Genomic DNA, 20,638 nt, shown 5'->3' with positions numbered 1-20,638 from the left:
CTCCGACTTCGACCTCGACTCCGATTCCGATCGTTACCACCGCTCATCCCAGACAGCCTCTCAGCAAAACCATCGCCATTACATCCCTAGCAGCCCCACAGCGAACGCCTTCACTCTCGAGAACTTGGATGCCTCTGCCGCCCACACGGCTGGGGCTTTCGCCGCCGCTGGTCATGATCACGATTCAGTAAACCCGGATGATTTCTACCGAAGCTATCGAGGCGTACAGTCGTCAAATCATCATCGACGAACCCCTTCCTCAGATTACGACTACATGGCGACCTCCGTATCTCGAACTCGCGAGAACCCGGCCATGCGGCCAAACGGCGGCAATGGCAAAGATCCAAAGCACCCGCCGGCTCCCGCAGGCCGTACGCCCTTACGCCCTTCGCAGCGATCTGCTTCTGCTCCTGTCGAACCTCCAATTGGCGCTCCGAGAACAAACACAAATCGCAAGCCGAGCGTCAAGGATTTGACCAAGAGATTCGATCAGCAGACCTCGTCTCCAGCGCCTTCGATGCCCAGAATCCCTGTGCGAGGCGTCCCTATTCGACCGACCAGGGCTGCGACAAATATCGACAAAACTACACCGAGTGGAAGCGGGTCAACATCATACTCTACACTGAGGGCCTCGACGAACCGTGAACTGACACCTGACACTAGCAGAGGAACGGCCACTCGAACGCAACGAACGAGATATGTCGCCGAGGATCAGTTGTCAAACAATTCGCAGTCGTTCGCCAGTCGCATCGCCAAGCCGCGGAATACGACTTCAGCTACGGGCATTGCACATGCTTCCAAATCTATGACAAACTTGCAGCACAACAAATCACCTTCCTTACCGCCCTCTTCTCCGAGAGCCCCCGGTCTACTTTTTGGCGAAATCCTTCCAGACCAGCGGGATACCTCGGCCGTGGGATTTGGAATCGAGGGTTCGGGCTCACGACCGCGGCGGACTTCAGAGTCCAGTATACATGTGGCTAAGCTCCACCAACGGACGAAATCCGACCCTGACCTCGTCGAGCCGGCTTCCCCAACCGATTGGTATCGAGCCGCAACAACACAACCAAGTAGTTCAGCAGGACGTTCGGCCCCCAATGTTAGAGGTCATGTTCGGGCACATAGTGATGTGGCCGCGTCAAAGGCTGGAGCGCCTCTTGTGAGGAAGGCTCTTGCATCACGGCCGATGGCAGAGGTCGAGCAGTTTGAACGAGCAGCATCGCCCACATCGCGCCTTCCGGTTTCTGTACGCAAGCTGGCCACCTCAAGCGACTCGAACAGCCCGCCATCAACACGGGAAAGCTCTAGAGCCAATTCTCCGTCGACCTTCAAGCGCCCGGCGCCTGTAAGTAAGACAACTCGGACAACTACACCTGTCAATCGTGCCAAGACACCTACTCGAGCGAAAACACCTACCCAAGCGACACCGGGACGGAAACCTGCGCCTCGAGGACTCGTGACCCCGAACAACAATACCCGCCTCACAGCATATGTGGCAGCACCACCTCCGAAGCTATCTCCTCCATTGCGCAGTTCTCGACCCCGACAGTCTGTATCGACAGCCACCACAGCAAGTTCGCGCTTGAAAGCCGTTGACAGGTCCAAGTCGCCGCACAAGCCTGCGCCGAAGCAGTCCTTGAAGCCCGATGGAACAACGACCCGAAGACGAAAGATCTCTGTGGGCCCTATTGACTTTGAGCAACGACGCGAACACATCAGGCTGGCGTATACTAAGTCTATACGCGATAGCCAGGTGCGGGATGCAAAACAGGCAGCGGCGAAACGCAGGAAGGACGAAGAGTCTGCTGCTGCTGAGGAGGAAGATGTCCCGCCGGTCCCGCCGATCGAAGCCGAATCGCCTTCAGTGGATCATAGCGAAACTTTTGAGAAGCCGGCGGAGGAACCTTCTGGAGAACCGGAACCGTCGGCGCAGCCTCCATCGCCTGCGCAGTCGCCTAAGCCACTGACGATTTCGACGATCTTGCCACCCATCGTTTCCCTCTCTCCGCCACAGCCTCAAGCTGCAGACTCCCCTACGCTGGGCATCCCGGGCAGTTTTCCGGCTTTGAGCCCTCCTTTCGAGAGAGAAGAAGAAATCCCGCATTCCGCAATCTCGGCCACTTCGGAGACTACAGAGTTTGATAATGAGCCACAGGAACTTCCACCTGTGCAGCTAGAGCCTGCGCAACCTCCTACTGGGCTTGGACTGACGATTGTCCAAGCGGACGGTAACCACGAGCAGGCTGAACTGGAAGAAGTGCGACGTGCGCCAACCCTCGAGAAGAACGAGCCCGAAGAAATCCAGCTAGAGTTGGTGGCCGAGACCACCGAAGCCGAAGAGCAGCCCCCGTCGCCAACGCTGGAGAAGAAGGCTGAACCCGAGGAAGAGCCACGACTGCCGACACCAGAAAAGGCGGAATACCAATACCCGTTCGAGGAGGATGAGTCCGCAGGAGACGATGCGGTTTCGATCAAGATCTCTTTGGAACCAACATCTTCCCATCAATCGCCTGAACCGACCCCGACGAGAAGTGAATTCGATGAACCGAACGTTCCTGGTGCATTCGCCAGCTCGCGGCCGATGTCCGAGTACGAGCCGATTCCATTCTCGAGCCCACCATACGAAACAACGGTCAAGATTCTCAGGCGGGAATCTGAATATGATTCTCCTAGACAGGAAACAATACCGTTTCCAAGAATGGAGTCGTATGATGACTTTGACGATCAGAGTCAAATGGGCGATATGGATGGGTCCGTGTGTGATGTGTCTTACTTCCACCACAATGCGGAGAAGGATTTGGGATCAGCGAGCGACACCCTTGAGAAGCCTGAAGACTTCTACGCTGAGCACCACAAGGACAATGATTCGTCTCAACGAGCATCTACTTGCGAGTCCTCTGATCCGCAAGATGACCCTCATAAAACGAGCCTCGAAAGCCAGCAAACTCCCGACACATCCCGTAGCCTGATGGTTCCCTCGATGCATGCGACTGTGAACCGGACCAGCCAACAATCCGCATGGACTGATTTCTCGGTCGACAGCGATGAACCCATCCACCACAGAATTTCGGCCTTTGACGATGTTCTTCCGATCCCCAAGCCGCCCTATGCATCCGAGTCGACGTTTGGATCGGGCTCTAGCAGAGACTCGTCTGCCCGACAGAGTGAACATTACAGCCCTGACTTTGCGCCATCAGATACAGCAGTCGCTCAGCCGTCCAACCGTGCGACCATTCACCAGCTGCCGGAGTTGGATACTGGAGATGGATTTTCGGTTCCTTATATCGATGAGAGTCACTTCCCGCACCGGAAGGCGGATCCTACCTTGCCACGGCCAGAACATGAGCCTCCGCCAGTGCCTGCGTCTACACGAGTTCGTGACAGGCGAACGGCAGCTAGCAGCTTCTACGCCGACACACTTCCTGGAAGTACCCTCGCGGGCTCTTCTCGGCGTCAGAGCGAAGATGTATCACGCCCTGTTTCCACCACCCAGTCCATCGACCACATGTCGATCGAAACCAGAGAGTATTCTCTGGGCGGCCAGACTCCGGTTGAGTCGATAGCAACACCCAGTCTAAAAGACGGACCGACCGGGAAAGAGAAACACCGCCTAGTTCAACGACGCAACGTGATCAGAGAACTCGTCGACACCGAGATGGTCTTTGTCAGGGACATGAATATCGTGGAGGAGATTTACAAGGGCACCGCCGAAGCATGTCCACGATTGGACGACAAAACCATAAAACTCATCTTCAGAAATACCGACGAGATCATCACCTTCCATACCATGTTCTGTGCTCAGCTTAAGGAAGCTGTTTGCACGGTTTATGTTCCTCACGGCAGGCGTTCCCCCTTGCCGAAGGAGGATTCGGTTGCTTCGGAGCAGACTGGAAACTCGTCTACGAATCAAGTGGCGCCCGAACTCGGTGACGATAACGACAAAGCCACGTCACTGGGTCCTCTCTTCAATAAGCATATTGAACAGATGAGATTGGCGCATGAGGGCTTCCTCAGAAATAGTGACCACGCGGCCAAGCGCTTGATTCAGATCCAGCAAGACCCCACTGTCAAGGTCTGGCTCAATGAGTGTAATGAAGTGGCCAAGGACCTGACTGCGGCGTGGGATCTGGATTCTCTCCTCATCAAACCCATGCAGCGAATTACAAAGTATCCTAACCTCATCCAAGAGCTTCTGCGACACACGCCCGAGGATCATCCGGACCGAGCCGAGCTGCTGTCAGCCAAGGAAACCCTGGAATTGGCAATTGTCGAGATCAACAAGACGAAGAAGAACTTCGAGCTCGTCGGACAGATTGTTGGCCGGAAGAGGAAGGAATCCGATGTGAAGGCCGGATTTGCTCGGGCGTTTGGCAAGCGGGTCGATAAGCTTCAGGCTGCAAGCTCAAAGATTCCTGAAGATGCCGTATACGCCAAGCTCCACGAGAAATTTGGCGACGACTACCTTCGGCTACAAGTTGTGCTCAGAGACGTGGAATTCTATACTCGGCAAGTCAGCGCCTATGTGCATGAGTTCTTGCAGTACTTGTCTGCCATGGAGCTCGTTATGCGTCTTCAGCCTGGGAGCTATCCGGAGCTGGAGAGCAAATGGGTGCAATTTAATGTCTCTATGAGAGACATCGAGAAGATTGCCCTAGAAGATCATGTGAGTAATATGTTCAAGAAGCCAGGCTTCACACACTAACACCCAAGTAGCTTCAGCAGGTCCGCAAGCATGTCATCGAGCCATTCGAGCATGTGATCAAAGCTTATGGCAACCCCTCGTTGGCAATGAAGAAACGAGCAAAGAGACGGCTTGACTACGAGAGAGCAGAACAAATCAAGAAAGGCGGAAAGACAGTAGACGCCAGACTTAAGGAGTTGGTGGAACAGTACGACGCCCTCAACGAGACCCTTAAGAAGGAGCTGCCTCAGTTGTCCGCCTTGACAGAGCGAATTGGAAACATTTGTCTCGGCAACTTCGTCAATATCCAGGCGAATTGGTATTCCATCTGGGTGGAAAAGGTCAAGAAGGTCACCGGAGAGACGGGGCCGCCACCAGAGGTTCTCGACATTGTCTCTGCTTTCCAACGAGACTACAAGTACGCGCAGGAACTGTTCGCCAACATTGGGATCCTGAACCCAGCATACAGAGGCAGAACGTCGCAGTCAACTATCGCAAGCACCGACGATGTCACGACTAAGCACCGCCCCCGGCCAGCTGAGATATCGTCTCCACGAGCCAGAGGCTTGTCAGTCAATGGTGACCATGCCCCGATGCTGCCGACACCCGACTTTGCCAAGCGCCATAGTGGACAGTTCACTCTGTCACCAAGTACTACACCACTCAGTCCCCACCAGTTCTATTACCGGGACTACTACGCTGGTGCAACTGCTCAGCGACCTTCATTGTCTGCCTCGCCAGTTACAGGTGACCAATCACCTGTGCCACGTGCAATTGCGCCCCCGCCCGCCACTCGGCCTGGCACTGGTCGAAGTTACGAAGCGAATGGTCTACCGAGACAGAGCTCAGAGTCGACATCAAACAGCAGAAGAGATTCAAACCCAGCATATCCGCCCCAGCATGCAGGTAATGAATCCAGACGCTTCTCTGGTCTGTTCCATTCCGCATTACCAATGCCAGATGGGGTGGAAGAAGGCCAAAGATCATCACGAGCATCGTCGCGTGAGCGCACTCCAGCTGGAAACGGATACAACATACTTTGGCTAGCTGCGTCACTCTTCGAGTTCAACATTGAAACAACAAAGCACGAGGCTGGCTACCCGTATCTTACGTACCAAGCCGGTGAGGTAAGTACATGTCTTCTTTCTCGTATTGTGTGTATGTCCAGAGCCATTAGACTAATCCTTTGAGTAGATCTTTGATGTTATTGCTGAGAAGGGCGAGCTCTGGCTTGCCAAAAACCAAGATGACCCTGACGATCAAGTCGGTTGGATTTGGTCCAAGCACTTTGCAAAACTGGCCGATTCTTAGATCCTCCGCACACGCACAGCTGGCGTTACCAAAAGCACTCATGATTCTCTTCACCCATGGCCAGGCTGATGTCTGCGTGCAGTCAGGCACGTGTGCGTTGACAAAGGCTCGAACGCTCAAAAAGTTTATTGAGCTGGGATGAACTCATCCCCATGGCATGTATTATTGCTGATGAAAGGAGGGAGGAGGCTTATACTTGATTCCACTTGAAAGTGAAGTCAGGGATTGGTTCAAGGGGATCAATGGCGGACATGCCCCTTGCTATGTACACTTTTATCCCCCTCTCTCTCCACCCTGACTTGTTTTCCCTTTTGTCTTTACTTTTTTTCTTGCTCGAGATGGAAACGAGAGATGGCGTTTGATACAGGCGACACAACGAGGTTTTGACGGCTGGAATGCGAATCATACAGAAGCTGATATCATGTCCACAGTGGCTTTGCTTCTCCTGAGAGGAAGCAGAAGAAGGGAGGATCAGCAATGAAATAACTTTTGGGAGCGTTGGAGCGTCGTTCAGTCGAGAAGTCCCGCAATGGGAAGGAAATGGCAGGGCAGGGCGTGTTACGGCGTTGGAATTGCCTTGCGGTCAGAACTGCAGGCATCAAATTTTTTTGTAGGCTTTCAATATCCAAATGGGAGACAATGTGTCGGATTTTCAAAAGGAGAGGAAGAAGAAGCCTAATGAACCCCTTGTGTGTTGTGTGAGACGCGTCCTTTTTGTGTGTGCTTTGAATACCCTGTGAATGTTTTTCTACTAGAGCAGCCTCGGGGGGCGAAACCGGAGAGTCTTACTCTTAAGCCATCTACTCCGTATTACTCTGCGAGGATAAGTCCGATAAAGGTTTCTACAATAAATTGTAAACGGTTCATTTGAATGGTTGACGGGATGCGTTCTGCCTTTTCCTCTTTCCACCTAATTCGATTCCCGCCATCTAATCGATCTACCAATATAACAAGCTTTCCTCCTGCCTACTTTCCTCCCCCCCCCCTCCCTCCAAAGTGATCCGTTCTCTCTTAGGACGACCCCACCCTAGAAAAAAGACGCGGAAGCTAGCGAGCGTTACCCGGCCGAGTCGGAATGTGGGCGGAGATCTTGGCTTGACGGACCGGACTTCCCAACTGATCCTGATCCTGTATCCTGCAGGGGGCCCCTTACAGTAGCTTGGTATAACAGTTTTTGCTGAGGTGTGCTCTCATGAGTTTGTTCCAACTTCCTCGGTACGATGCTTTAGGATCTCACGCGGGCACGCCCATGTCACGTCTGTTTCGTTTTGACTATTTTGACTTTTCAAGATGGCGCCAAAGGCACATAATCCAAATGAGAATTAATACAAGTTACAAGCCTTGCTGCAGACTCCCACTGTCCGGGGAAAATATCACACCACAGTAGCCGCCCAAGACTCCCTTTTCTGCGTGCTGTATCCTTATGCTGTGACGGTGCATCTCCTAAACTCCAGGCGAATTACCAGTAATGTTGGTTGCGCCAATCCCCGGGTTCGATTCGCTTATCCTACTTGCGCTACTGGTAGGTCTCGTCGTCATCGTCACCACCCTTCTTCCCATCGGCGGCACCCTCCTTTCTGATGGGGATCTTGATGCCCTGCGTTGCGAAACACTTGCTGAGGGGAGTGCTCTCGCAGACGCCGGGGAACTTCTTGGCCGAGTAGACCTGGAAAGCGTCGCTGAAAGTCGCAGCGAGGATTGGGGCCTTGTGCTGATTCACCATCGATCCGTTCGGGTTGGTCACGCCTGGGGGCTTCGCGATGTTGACAAATGAGAAGCGTAATCTTGAGAGGAACGAATTAGTGATGTTACTGATATATCGGATCGCGGAAAGAAACTTACCTAAAGTGACCTTCGGTTCTCACGCTCAGATCTTGCATGATGAACCAGACACCGACTTGATCGTCCACGTCATTCAGGCGGAAGGCACTGGAACTGACGCTTCCAATGATGTTTCTCGTGAACATTCCCTGGGGCTGGCTCGCCGCCATGGATAGCGACTGCCGGTGGCCGTACGCCATATCCGCTTGCGAGGGCACAGGGCCTGGATTGGCGTGTTGCGGGTAGTACTGGGTTGCCGGCGCAAACCGAGAATTAGTTGATTGGTATTCTACGCCGCGAGTCAGTACATTATAACGATAGAGCAGTCATATAGTCGGGAGACTGACGGGGATAGTTGGATCCAGCTGCCATGCCGTAGCCTGGCATCATATGCTGCTGGGGTTGGGGCGGCGGCGGCTGTTGCCCGTACCCCATGGGTGCTGATCCGTAAGGCTGCATATCTTGGTAAGGCTGCGCTGGTGGCGGGTTCATTGGATCCTCGCGCAGCGCCGTGTACGAGTAAGGCTGTGTTGTCGATATCGAAGCCGTGTTGGAGGAGTGACGGACAAGGTTCACCTCTTGGGTGCCATCTTCTGACCACAAGTCAACCTGGATGATATAGTGGGCAGAATCGATATCACTATCCGCCACAATTAGTACAGCAAATCAATTTTGCTATGGTTCATGCGCCGCACGTACTTTGGGTTTATCTCTTGGCCAGTTTTCGCATCTCGCACGACGACTTTGATACACGGAGGAGGGGTAATCGGCCGGCGATCCTAGGGCAATTGTTAGTGGGAGTCGCGAGTCGCATAACCGGCAATCGTGAGCGTACCTTGTCACCAAACCCGCACATTCGCGCTCGCTGGGGCTGCTGCACAACGACGAGCCTAGCAATCACATTGTCAGCGGAAGTGTTTTCCTGCCCTGCAGAAGTTGCGCGACGTACTCATATTTCCTGCCCAAGTCATCCGTTTTTGAAATGGAGGCCGGCACAGGGGCCTGGGCTGGAGGCGGCGGAGGCGGTTGGTGATGTTGATGTTGCATGGACATACCATTAGGCGGCATATTAGGCGGCATGTTAGACGGCAAGGGCGCTGGTGCTGGATATCCCATGGGAGGAAGCTGTGGCATCTGGTTCGCGGGATGGCCAGGCGGCATGGGGTGGTAGCCGCCACTAGGATGCTGATGACCGTAATTCATGGTTGGGGTATTTGAGGATTCAATCAACCGTGGGATGACAGGTGTCGAAGATGGATTGTGACAGGATCTTGGGAGATCGGATTATATACCTGGGCCCGGGCGGGTGTATTGGTGCAGGTATGGTGTTTTTGGGTTTCGGGTTTAGATGGTTGAGCTTGTGCCGTGGTAATAAGGTACTGCAAGGTAGCTCCAGGAGCCCAGAGACGTGATGGGACAGAGCTAAGGTAAGCAAGCCGCCGAACAATTGGAGAACGGGAAGGACAAGGTGAAGTGGAGGGGGAGGGGGCGGGAGCTGAGGGGAAAGGAGTGTTTTGGTTTGCCGTTTGGGTGAGACCGAGCGAGCACCCACTCGAATGCTTGCTTCCCGTCGACCATTCAGCGTTAAGCCCGCTCAAGTAAGTAGCGGGTCGGCGGGCAGCAGCGGGCAGCAGCTAAGGTAGGTAGCAAGCTACCTCTTCGTGCTTCACGAATCACATATCAGCAGCTCTTCGCCGAATTTATCGAGTTTTGAACAATGAATGCCTTCTTCAAATATCGTCTCGCTAACGAATATTTCTTCAAAGAATATTTACCGATACTCCTTAATTTTCTATCCTGCCATTAGACTGCCCTTAATCGCTACATCTGGCATTTGGAGCCGTAACAGAAACCTCAATATTGTGCGGGCTGGGTTCCCGCATGAACGCTTCCGAGAGGCCTTCCTTACTAACCGGACGTTTCTGGCCGTGTCTGGTATGACGGGCAAGGATGATCCAGCGCCTGCAATGGTTTGAGCCATGTATTCATGAGGTTCGGTACCTGTGCGACACTTTTGCGACATTGGTCAGTCAGGAGGACGTTCACGTGAAATTCAGCCACCAAACCTAAACTCAGGACATCTCACTCACGACACCAGCCACAAAATGGCGGTGCACCTCTAGCTTAGTTAAGCAAAAGTGAAGCGAGGCAGTGGAGTAGCTGACATAATCATGGTTGCAGCCGGGAATCTGTACCTTCGGCCCCAGCCCTTCAACCCCCACGAGGAGGCACATCAACGGTGGTGTTCTAGAACTTCCGTTACGTAACGACTTCTACGGAGGACTTTTACTCGAGGGTATGCTTGTGGTGAGTGAGAAGGCTCCTATACCACGTAGATCGTGACGCCTGCCAGAGGCCTATCGGTGAGGTCCTTGGATTGGGATAGAAAGGCGAAACATCGTTTCCTATCACACCTCACTGTGATTACGGATGCTTGCCTGGGTATTCATTCGTAGAGGGGCGGGCAATCGCAGAGAGGGAGCAACTCTAGCCGTCACTCGGTAACGTGAGCAGCTCGTGTGAGGGCCTAAAGCAATAACAAGGACATTCCTTGATGAAGGGGTTCTTCTTCATGAATCCCAATGGACCCTGGACTCTGAGAGACCAATACGACTGCAACCTGGGCCCAATGTCAGTCCACAGTACCCAACTACCGGTCATCCAAATTAAACCAAAGGCGACAGGTTGCATTCTTCGTCTGACCCCGTTTGCAGGACCCCGTAACCGCTCATGACTTGCAGGCAGTGCAGCACCGATTCCGGGCTGGATATTAAATAACCGCACTGCAGCGCCTGTCAGGATCGAAGTCGGAGATCCGAGATGGGACCCCGAATTTACAAGCTCACGAGTCACGGACTCGAAGTGTGGGAACATGACCCCGCCTGATGGCTAGAGAGAGCCACTCTGCCTGGGCTGACAGTTTTGACGTCTGCCGTGATGGGCTTGGCTGCGGAATGTCTCTTGACTCTTCTGGGCGGCTAGGAAGCTTACCATGCCCTCACCTGGCATTTGACACCCCGAGATTTTCCTTAAGATGGAAGCAACAGTGAGAGTCTTGGGGCTTGGAGCGGTTAAAGCTCGAACTCGCTTCCGACGAACCTGCGTGGCGCGGCGCCGGCGCCGTTGCCGATGGGGGGCCAGATCCACTTTAAGTTAATCTTGCTCGCTCAAGGCCTCGGTGTGATCGGAGCGCCAATCCGTAAAAAGACATCGGGTGAGAAAATTTCTCCCCTCGTCCCGTCTTAATTATTGAACTCTCCAGTGTGGTGACTGGTAAGTCGTAGGATGGCTGGGTGAGTGCCATGGTCGGGGAGAAATACCAGCCATTACACGTTGCGGTTTCCCCGACAATCATTCCGAGTCCGAGAGGGGCAATATGGAAATAGTGTAATACCTCCACTGTTGTCAGTTGAAACTTGAGAGAAAAGAGGAGGTTTCTTGTCTCATGGAGAAGGGTGGACAGGGTCAGGTTGAGCACAGACGAGAGATCCCTGGAGCAGTGGCAGGCAAGTAGAAGTTGGTCAAGATGCGTAGATACAGAATACGGAATTACATAGTAGCTTGATTACCTCGTGGTGTTGTCTCCGGAGGTGTGGAATTGTCTACCTAGAGGCAAGGAATGGCTTGCTCACTTCACAGTTCACACTGGGCATCGCCTGAGGGTTCGGACAGTACTTGTAGCGAAGACGGATTTTCCCGGACAGTGAGTGATCGATCGGACATGGAACCGTGTTGGGCAATTGTTTCGCACCGAATGTCCGTCAACTGTGACTCCAACGTAAATATACCTTACCAGGCTGCTATTTTGGTTGTTCATAGGAGTGAGGATCGCTAGGAGCGGTGCTTGGATTTGTCTAGTGACCTTATCCAACCTTTTGACGATCCGAGATCTGAGGTTGCTAGCGGGGAGTCGCTGCTGGTATCTCAGTATACCCGCCAACATGACATTTTGCCGTCGGCAAGGTGGTTCGGATAGGGTCTTTGGGCACCGAGGAAGAGTTATCGTACTGTGTATTTTTCGGTTTCCCAATTTAACCGCGTGTCGGTCGGTTCGACCAATTTACAGAAACCTAGTGCAGCTACGGATAGCTCGCTGCTCAACAACAACCACTCAATTAAATCCCTGTACTGGGGAGTCCTGGGAAGCATGAATGCACCGGGCACGGGCCAGTTCACTTGTCATCCATGTCCTGGGCAAGGAAGCATTCGACTATCGAGGCCCCAAAGCTTGGGTCCGCCAGTCTACGACTCTACACTACGCAAAAGAAAAAAATGTGTCCACGGGCTCGTCAACCACTCACCGGCTGCCAATAGCAGTCCATCCATCTGAATGCACTCCCGTCCCACCTCCTTCTCTAGGTGTGTCCCCCCCACCATTCCCACCATTATCACCTGCTCGCTGCCGCTGCGCTGCCGCTGCCACTGCCTCCCCAGTCCCTCAGCTCCGTCGGCTCGTTTTCTCCAGCCTCTCTCTCTCTCTCCACCACGAGAGATAGGTTTTCCTGTTTCCAACACCATTTCTCAACCTCGTCCACCAAGCACTACATTGCAGATTATCCAAACCCGAGTTTTTCTTGGGAGTCTCTTTCTTGACATCGAGAGAGCGAAGTCTCCCACCGAGTTCATTCGGCGTGAGGCACTGCGCTCTACACTTTGCGCCCGGCATATTTTCATCCCGTGTTCCCCACGCACCTCGAACAGAACCCCACGGCAAGCCGTGTCTCTGACGTTCCATACACTGCCTTATGCGCAACCTACCAAGCCTCTCTCACCCACTTCGCCCCGACATACTCCAACGACTGTCGCTATCGACCTACGACCACGCCAATCGAGGTCATTGATCTGGGTTTTGCGAAACGGATCCTGCAAAAAGGAAGGCGCACAAGACCCGACGGTGTTCCCACGACAGCGTTATTTGCAACTCGGGCTTTGAAATTCTCCGACCCGGAGCCTCAACCTTCAGTGTAGCCATGATGGACGCCGCCTCTTGGAACCCCCAGGACCCGGCATTGGCGCCAAATCATGATGAGGAGTTTCAGCAATTCTTGGACCTGGGTGGAATGGGGAATCTTAGCGATGCGATGCCCTTCGACTTCAACGACTATCAGACTAGCAATGGAACCGGCATTATGCACCAGCCTGGTCGCGAGCAGCTCGACACTCAGATGGGAGGAACCGACACATCCATGCTCATGGGAGCTACCACCTCGGCCATGCAAGCGCAGCTTATCAACATGACAACGGCCGCTGCGCACCCTGCTATACAAACTCAAATGATTCCCCCGTCGACGTCAAGCGATGCCATCACCGAAATCGACGCGCAAATACAGTACCTGCAGCAGCAAAGGATGCAGCAGCAACATCGCCAGATACAAGAACAGCAGGTCGCATACTACGCTAGCCAGACACATGCTGTTCCTCCTACACCCCAGAGTCTCGAAATGCCACCTGCCAGCAACCAATTCTACTCAAACGACCAAAGCCAGACGCCCATGTTTGGCAGCAGGTATCAAAGGATGAAGGAGCAGCAAGATGTAAGAGTTGATCCCCCTCAAAGTGCAACGAAGCTTTTAAGCTGACCATGGTAGATGGCTTTCACTCCCTTGGTCTCACCAGCAGTAACACCCTTGGATCCTCATTTCCAGATGGAAGCCGGCGGGTTTACAATTCCAGGCGCATACTTCAGCCCTCTCACCTCACCGGCATTGCACGCGCAAAGCGACCAAGGACTTCTTTACGATCGTCGATCGTCCCTCTCAACCCACAACTCACCAGCCGAAATGGACATTGAAACGACAACCACGCAACAGCCAGTGGTGGATTTGTCAAAGAAGGCTCGCAAGACCAACGCCTCAAGAGCGAAGGCCAAAGCCAGCGTTCGACAGTCGCCCATTTCAAAACCCCAGCGCAAAAAGGCAACACCCACGCCGAAGATGGTGTCACAGGCTCTGTCAGAGATGCGGGAGGTGAACGAGGATGGTTTGGATCAGATGCTTCCTTCGACGGCTTTGCCAGCCCCGATGAGCAGCGAGGAGTCTGAAAATGCCTCAGTATCGCCCGAGAACCTGTCAGATATGCCCCCGCCGCCTCTTCCGCAACAGAAGCAATCGAGCAAATCGCCCTTTATTCAACCTCAACCTCAACCCCAGCCTCACCCTGCTATTCCGGCTCACGTTCAAGGGAAGCCGTCTCCCGCCACCCCGGCCTCTCTCATGAAGCTGCCTGCTTCTAGCGCAAACAACTCTGCCTCTTCAAATCCTCTCGATCTAGGCCCATCGGACCACATCGAATCGTTCGAGTTGCCCGAGTCCGTTAACTTTTCTGCTCCAAAAACGAAGCCCCCTAGACTAGACACATCAACGCCAACTCAATCGCCTTTGGACCCCGGTACGGCGACGGGTTCGTCCTTCCAGCCGCTCCCTTCGCCTGTGTTTGCCAAACCTACCGCTGCGGCGTCAGCAAGCGCGAGCCCGAACCTTGCTCCTGGATCTTCAGGCCCTTCGGCGCGGAAAACGCCAAAGCTGTTGGCCAGAGGAAGTCAGAGCAAAAGGGGAAGCGTGAGCTCGGTACATGTATCGCCTGCATTGCGACCGAGAATATCACCTAGCATCAAGCCGCTTCTACCTGGAACACCGGGCATGTCCGCGGAAGACACGGCATCTCGTCTATTAATGTCAAAGTCCAACTATCAAAACATCCTCGAGGGCAATACCGTACCCGGTGTGACGTATCCCAGCGAACTGTCGACCAACCTCACATCAAAACGCACGTCCCACAAGATTGCGGAACAGGGCCGCCGGAACCGCATTAATTCGGCATTGCAGGAGATTGCGACGTTGTTGCCGCAGCCGCCAAAGGAGACCAAGAGTGAAAGCGAAGAGAGGAAAGAGAGAGAGAAAGAAGCCAAGGCTGGAGGGGCGCCGAACAGCAAGGCCAGCACCGTCGAACTTGCCATTGAGTACATCAAGCAGCTCAAGCAGGAAGTCGCCGATGCCAACAAGCGAGCCGAGGAAGCGGAGAAGAAGTTGGAGCTCAAGGAAAAGTCTCTCGAGCAGAAGGAGGCAGTGGAGAGCTAGAAGGGCGCATATCTAATGACGAGCCTTGAGAGCTACAAAGGAAATCTATCGATCAACAGACCGGGCGAGCATGATATACGAAGTAATTAAGGGGGGTATAGAGGAACATCCGGGATTGTAAAGCTGTTAGGAAGCATATTCCCCTGCCATTTCTGTTGTATCTGGCCACGTTCAGGGGTCATCACTGGCACAATGCCAAGGTATTCGGTTCAGGAGAATCTAGATGCAAAATCTAGACTGTAACTTGACAGAGAGAGCATTGGCACATTGTAATCATGTCACATATCGTGTGGCTGTATATTCTAGGGTATCACAAAATGTAAAAAATATAAAGTCATGATGCATCATTTTCCGTCTCCTCTTCCCGTCGCGTTCGACTGCGCTCTCGCGCTCTCTTCCCAGATTTTAAGGGTGGCTTCTTCTTTCTCGCTTCTTTTAGTTCTCCATATTTCGAGTGGCAATTCATAGAGGCGTTTTCAGCCTCCTTGCAGCGTCTCTCCCTCTCCTTCTCTTATGAATCCCTTATTGCGAAGAGATCCGATTATGTTCCAAGACATCAACATCCAGCTCCTCCATAACTTCGACGACAAGGTTCAGACTCTCCATGAGGCCATTGACGGCCACGCGAAGCATGCGGTTCGTGGTGGCTTTGTAGTGTACGCGGAGGACGGAGGCAGCATCGGCGTCAGCGTCGGCGGTGCTCGGTGAGTCGGAATCGATGGAGAAGGTGCGGCGGACAAGAGGGGAGAGTTCTTGGTCGACGGCGAGGGCTTTGTGTGCGACTTTGGCTAGGCGCGGGGTCGGGAAGGGGACGTTAATTGTTCTATTCGTTTCGATGTCTCAGCTTTTTTTTTTCTTCTTCGTCTTTGGAAATGATACAATAGGATATGAGAAGAAAGGGGCCCATGCGGAATCTGGGTATAGCGACGACTTACAGTGAGCAGGGGAACTCTTGGTCAATGGTGTTGCGGACGGCCATGGTTAGAGATTTTGGGCGCTGGCAGCGTTTTGCGCTTGGAGGTGGGATGTGGAGGGGGAGGGGGAGGGGTGCAATCGAGATAGAGATAGGTATGGCTAGTCGTCGGTACACTATTTTACCTTATGTAAGTAACGTAGGTGGACAGGAATGGGAAAGCCCCGTCGCTATTACGCTGTTGCGGCTCTGTGGGGTATGAATGGGAATCTTTCGGGACAAGGAACTTGAGAAGAAACAAAAAGAGAAGGTAAAGTCGTCATTGGCGGCGCAGGAAATTCCTGTCCGGCCGGCAGACACTTTGCTTGGAAAGTAACGTACCTTGCCTTGAAGAAACCAAACAATGAGCGGGACAGCGGGACGGAGACACGAGGTGAGCACAAACCTTGGAGGGACCGAGAAAAAAGATAGTGTGACTGTGTAGGGAGCAAAGTGCCCCGCCATTCCACGGGCTTGTTTCCATGGCGGCATCAGTCTAGGACCGAATGTGACACACGACAAAATCAAGCAATGTAGCCAACGCACACGCACAGGGCTCTCGGGCCGTCCCCAACGTGACTTGGTGACCTCTTTGACTTACACATGTTCTATTGGTTCCATTGGGGATGATGTGTGCTGTTCCATACTCCGTACCCATCCGTATTCGTAGACGGTAGGGTACCTAGTCCACAGTTGAAGAGTCCACAGCAGAGGGAGGAGATGGGCAACGTGGGGTTGCCCTGGCGCAGCAGCACACGTTGTTTGACGCAGTGCCGCCCGATAAGCAACCTGGAAAGCCTAGAACCAGTTCATGCGGAGACGGTTATCTGTACCTTGGTTTGTTATTGTTGGACTACCTACTCCGATAGAAACTGGAGAAGGGCGCAGGCAGTGGTCAATAGCCGTCAGATGCTGCAAAGGGTTTAGTTTCCATGATACCTTGGCAAGGTAGGTAGGTATCTATGTACGAAGTGACGGAGTGAGGTGGTGCTAAGCCAAGCGGGATCTGAGGCGGGTGCGTTTGCCTCAGGCGTTGTGAGCCAATGGGACGGTTCGATCCATCCGTCAGGAGGCGCCCTTGGTCAGTGCTTCCCCTGGCAGGTTGTCGTGACAACGAACCTGGCAGCCCGGCAGCCAGCACAACACTGGAGGAGCAGGGCCAGAACACACCACAGCAGTGTGGTCGCTGTGGTGCAGGGGGGCCACTTGAGGGGGGGCCACACTGCACAGAAGGCTAAGGGAACAACAACCGACCCTTGCTGTTTTGGGCCGGCCCCATATTGACCGCTTGGAGCAAAACACACAGCAAACCATACAAAAACACCGTCACTCGGTCTCCTTTGCGCTTTCGCAATACCTTCCTTTTACCTCATCCTCCCAATAGACTCCGACAATTGTCTTGTCCGCCCTTGAAGCATCACATCTCCCTTGAGTCGGGTTGCTGTTTTCTTGCGCTTCCTTCTCTTTTCTCCGCAAGAGCGTCGCAGCTTTTCTGGTCTACTTCCCAGACCCCCCGAAAAAAAAAAAACATCAAGACCAAAAAGGTGTACGGTAGCTGCTTGTTGTTGTTATTGTTTCAGACCAGCCATTTCAACATTCCTGCCTCAACCCAGCTCACAATCCCGCACCCATTTACTGCACGACACTTTCCCCAGGGACTGTCTTCCCGAGTTCCCTTGCGCGCGCATTACTTTGCATACAAAGGAGTAGCCTCTCCTCTGGATACTCTCGGCACCTGCCTTGATCATTTCGGACCCCCTCCAGCCTCCAGCCTTCTCCAAGTTGCATCTTGAATTCCGGTGCCGAGAGCAACTGCCTCCTTTCAACTTCAACCGGAGAATAGCTTCAGAGAGGAAACAGAGACTCATCAGTCCCAATGGCGCCTTCATCCAAGAGTGCCAACATGGGCCAGGTCATTGAATACATCCCAGGTGAGTTTCCGCGCGTGCCCTTTCAACTCCCAAATTGTGCATTTTGCCCGCCCTCAACATCGCAATCATGTCGCATCATTATCCTGCGCCGTCTCGGTCGCCTCGCTCATCGCAAGCCGACGTGAGCGCAGCATGCGACAGCTACAACTATGCCTTACCCCAGCTTCATCCCTACCTCTATTGCGCCTTCTTCCCCGTCTCAACTCTAACTTGGCTTCCAGACCGCCTGTACCTGGCCGCCTACATCCACCCGCCCACGGCCGAGACCATCTTCCCTTACGGCGAAGCTGCCCAGTCTTCACCTAGAAAGCGATCACAGAGAGCCGCCGAAGGCCCAACACCCGTCCAGACCGCCGCCCGTCAAACACCTTACTACTTCACCGTCGACGATACCCTCCTGTACAATGCTTTCCACCACGACTTTGGCCCGCTCCACATTGGCCACCTGTACCGCTTCGCCCTGCAGTTCCATGACGTCCTCGGTGCCAAGGAGAACAAGGATCGCCCAATCGTGTTCTGGAGCAGAGCCGACCCCAGAAGTGAGTCGCAGCGTCGCAAAGTTGACATGGAAACCGCCCAGCTAACAGTCTACAAGGTCGCGCCAACGCTGCTTGCATGCTCGCCTGTTACATGGTCCTCATTCAGAACTGGCCCCCGCATCTGGCCCTGGCCCCCATCGCCCAAGTCGACCCACCTCTGATGCCCTTCCGCGACGCTGGATACTCCCAGGCCGACTACGGTATTACCGTCCAAGATGTTGTCTACGGCGTTTGGAAGGCCAAGGAGGAGGGCTGCTGCGCTCTCGACAACTTTGACCTTGACGAGTATGAGAAGTTCGAGAGAGTGGAGCACGGAGATTTCAACTGGATCACGCCACACTTCCTGGCCTTTGCCTCGCCCCAACACACACCCGTTGCCAAATTCCTCGAAGGCACTGAGGAGTTCGACGCGCTTCCCAAGTCGCTCGGCCAGCTCGATGCCAACAAGACGCTCCCCCAGCCCTTTAAGAACGTTTTGAAGCACTTCACCGAGAGAAACATTGGCCTCGTTGTCCGTCTCAACTCGCCTCTGTACTCCCCGTCTTTCTTCGAGTCAATGGGCATCTCCCACCTCGACATGATCTTCGATGACGGCACCTGCCCGCCTCTCACCACTGTTCGCAAATTCATCAGATTGGCGCACGAGACCATCACCGTCAAGAAGAAGGGCATCGCCGTCCACTGCAAAGCCGGCCTCGGAAGGACAGGCTGCCTCATTGGTGCATACCTCATCTACCGTCACGGCTTCACAGCCAACGAGATCATTGCCTTTATGCGCTTCATGCGCCCGGGTATGGTCGTCGGTCCCCAACAGCATTGGCTTCATATCAACCAGGGTATCTTCCGTGAATGGTGGATCGAAGAGCGCATCGAGCGCAAGCTCCGCAAGGAGATGGCTGCCAACGCCGCTGTTCCCAGCACCCCGATCCGTGCCATGCAGAAGACGTCGATTCGTGCCGGCCAAGCATCCACGCCTCCGCACAGAAGCACCTCAAACCGGACGCCGCTGAGCGAAGTCGACCATGACCGCAATAACATTGGGGTTCAGGAAGACTACCTCCCAGCACCGACACCTGGCCAGCCGAGGAAGACCAACAGGGCAGACCGCCATCACCCATACCAAAGGTCAACTTCATACACTGCAACGGTCGAGGAAGAAACGGGCATCCACCAAGACGCCGAGACCATTACGGTCCACAAGCATTCTCACAGCGCCGAGTCGGATGAAGAAATTCACCTTCGCATGCGCTCGCAACGGAAACCTTCCGCATCGCCCGGTCGCAGTGAAAAGCGCTCAGTTAGTCACTCGGCTGCCGCTGTATACCAGACGTACATCGATAACGATGCCAGCAATGACGTTGAGAATCTTGGAACATCACGCATCAAACAAGTGGATAGAGTCAGCAGCGCATCCGGTATTCTCACCAAGGTTCGTGGCAGTAAGCGGTCGGGCGAGTCACCGAGGTCCAAGGATGGAGTCCGCAAGGCGAGCGGCCGTGTTGGCAGTGTGGGTACCTCCGCAACGTCAGCCACGGCAGCGTCGACGGCCCGCAAGGTCTCTGGTGCCTAGATGTCACGCAGAGGCATTCAGCCTGGTCCTCGTTCTTGAGTCTCTCTTTCGGACCACGGGACTCAGACCGACTACTTACTAACCACTTATGACGATGATGATCACGACCGGTCCATGTTGTTCTGCATGAATTGGCGTTGGGTTCTGGTAACCTTGGAGATTGCGGCAAACTGGGATGGTGTTTACGGGTGGAAGCCGGCTTTGACCGGCATGATGTCCATGACACGGCGATGATGACGATGATGATGAACGGGTCCCTTGGGGCGCATTCTCTCTCTCCCCTTCCCCAAGCATTCTATGCATATTATACCTGGCTCGGCAATCGGCCGGTTCAAACCTTGCTTTTGGCTTTTAAGGCGTTTACGGGGCGGCATTATGGGGTTCTCGAATGTATTGTAACTGTATTTCTCACTGCGGGTTTTTGCTCCCAGACATTGTTTTGGTCTTTCTGTTCGTACGCTCGGGGCAAATGGGGCGTAGGAAACGGAACAAGTGGCAGTAGGCATTGTCCTGTTCTCCTGGGAAAGAGATGTTTCTGTCAGAACATAGATGCGAGAGTACACATGATGGAGGAGTTGTTTTTGCCCCAGCTTGATTTTCCGCATCAATACAAAAGTACAAACACTAATCGTCTGACTTTACACTTGCAATGTGATGTGTTGGGATGTCTGGTGCACCCTGTGACTGGGCCAGAGACTTGATGGCTTAGAGTCATTCTCAGGTTTCGCGCAAGTTGACTGAGACTGACACTATTGAG

General features: G+C 53.7%; 5 protein-coding genes across 5 annotated transcripts; 3 read left to right on the top strand and 2 right to left on the bottom strand.

Moving 5' to 3' along the window:
- Window positions 1-1,186: 1,186 nt before the first annotated feature.
- Window positions 1,187-5,992, top strand: BDP55DRAFT_548985 (RhoGEF domain-containing protein; the record flags this gene model as incomplete). Its single annotated transcript, XM_060568893.1, has 3 exons — window positions 1,187-4,663; window positions 4,714-5,808; window positions 5,876-5,992. 3 exons carry the CDS (start codon window positions 1,187-1,189, stop codon window positions 5,990-5,992), a joined length of 4,689 nt encoding a protein of 1,562 aa, XP_060431499.1.
- Window positions 5,993-7,508: 1,516 nt separating this feature from the next.
- On the bottom strand, window positions 7,509-8,974 carry BDP55DRAFT_692788 (velvet factor-domain-containing protein; the record flags this gene model as incomplete). The annotated part of the gene is made up of 6 exons (XM_060577157.1): window positions 7,509-7,776; window positions 7,835-8,102; window positions 8,161-8,453; window positions 8,513-8,592; window positions 8,649-8,703; window positions 8,763-8,974. 6 exons carry the CDS (start codon window positions 8,972-8,974, stop codon window positions 7,509-7,511), a joined length of 1,176 nt encoding a protein of 391 aa, XP_060431498.1.
- A 3,692-nt stretch (window positions 8,975-12,666) lies between these two features.
- BDP55DRAFT_87119 (helix-loop-helix DNA-binding domain-containing protein) lies at window positions 12,667-15,146 on the top strand. The gene is made up of 2 exons (XM_060581283.1): window positions 12,667-13,347; window positions 13,402-15,146. Exons 1-2 carry the CDS (start codon window positions 12,784-12,786, stop codon window positions 14,887-14,889), a joined length of 2,052 nt encoding a protein of 683 aa, XP_060431497.1. The 5' UTR covers window positions 12,667-12,783; the 3' UTR covers window positions 14,890-15,146.
- Window positions 15,147-15,211: 65 nt separating this feature from the next.
- BDP55DRAFT_659510 (transcription factor Pcc1-domain-containing protein) lies at window positions 15,212-16,263 on the bottom strand. Its single transcript, XM_060574552.1, has 3 exons — window positions 16,184-16,263; window positions 15,825-15,978; window positions 15,212-15,712 (listed from the first exon to the last, which is right to left on the bottom strand). The coding sequence occupies exons 2-3, from the start codon at window positions 15,866-15,868 to the stop codon at window positions 15,412-15,414; spliced, it is 345 nt and encodes a 114-aa protein (XP_060431496.1). The 5' UTR covers window positions 15,869-15,978; window positions 16,184-16,263; the 3' UTR covers window positions 15,212-15,411.
- Window positions 16,264-17,717: 1,454 nt separating this feature from the next.
- On the top strand, window positions 17,718-19,881 carry BDP55DRAFT_548915 (dual specificity phosphatase; the record flags this gene model as incomplete). Its single annotated transcript, XM_060568878.1, has 3 exons — window positions 17,718-17,772; window positions 17,994-18,311; window positions 18,368-19,881. 3 exons carry the CDS (start codon window positions 17,718-17,720, stop codon window positions 19,879-19,881), a joined length of 1,887 nt encoding a protein of 628 aa, XP_060431495.1.
- Between the last annotated feature and the right edge of the window lie 757 nt (window positions 19,882-20,638).

The sequence above is a fragment of the Colletotrichum godetiae genome (assembly GCF_030913485.1).
Source record: "Colletotrichum godetiae strain CBS 193.32 chromosome Unknown BDP55scaffold_14, whole genome shotgun sequence".
Taxonomy (NCBI): domain Eukaryota; kingdom Fungi; phylum Ascomycota; class Sordariomycetes; order Glomerellales; family Glomerellaceae; genus Colletotrichum; species Colletotrichum godetiae.
Note: the sequence above shows the minus strand (reverse complement) of the source record. Positions and strands in the feature narration are given on the sequence as shown.

Excerpts from the sequence above, each read along its gene's own strand:
- BDP55DRAFT_87119 (XM_060581283.1), top strand. The coding sequence starts at position 12,784 with ATGATGGACGCCGCCTCTTGGAACCCCCAGGACCCGGCATTGGCGCCA. Across the intron at positions 13,348-13,401 it reads GGATGAAGGAGCAGCAAGAT|ATGGCTTTCACTCCCTTGGT; the intron begins GTAAGAGTTGAT and ends TGACCATGGTAG.
- BDP55DRAFT_659510 (XM_060574552.1), bottom strand. The coding sequence starts at position 15,868 with ATGGCCGTCCGCAACACCATTGACCAAGAGTTCCCCTGCTCACT. Across the intron at positions 15,713-15,824 it reads CAAGAGTTCCCCTGCTCACT|AACAATTAACGTCCCCTTCC; the intron begins GTAAGTCGTCGC and ends CGAAACGAATAG.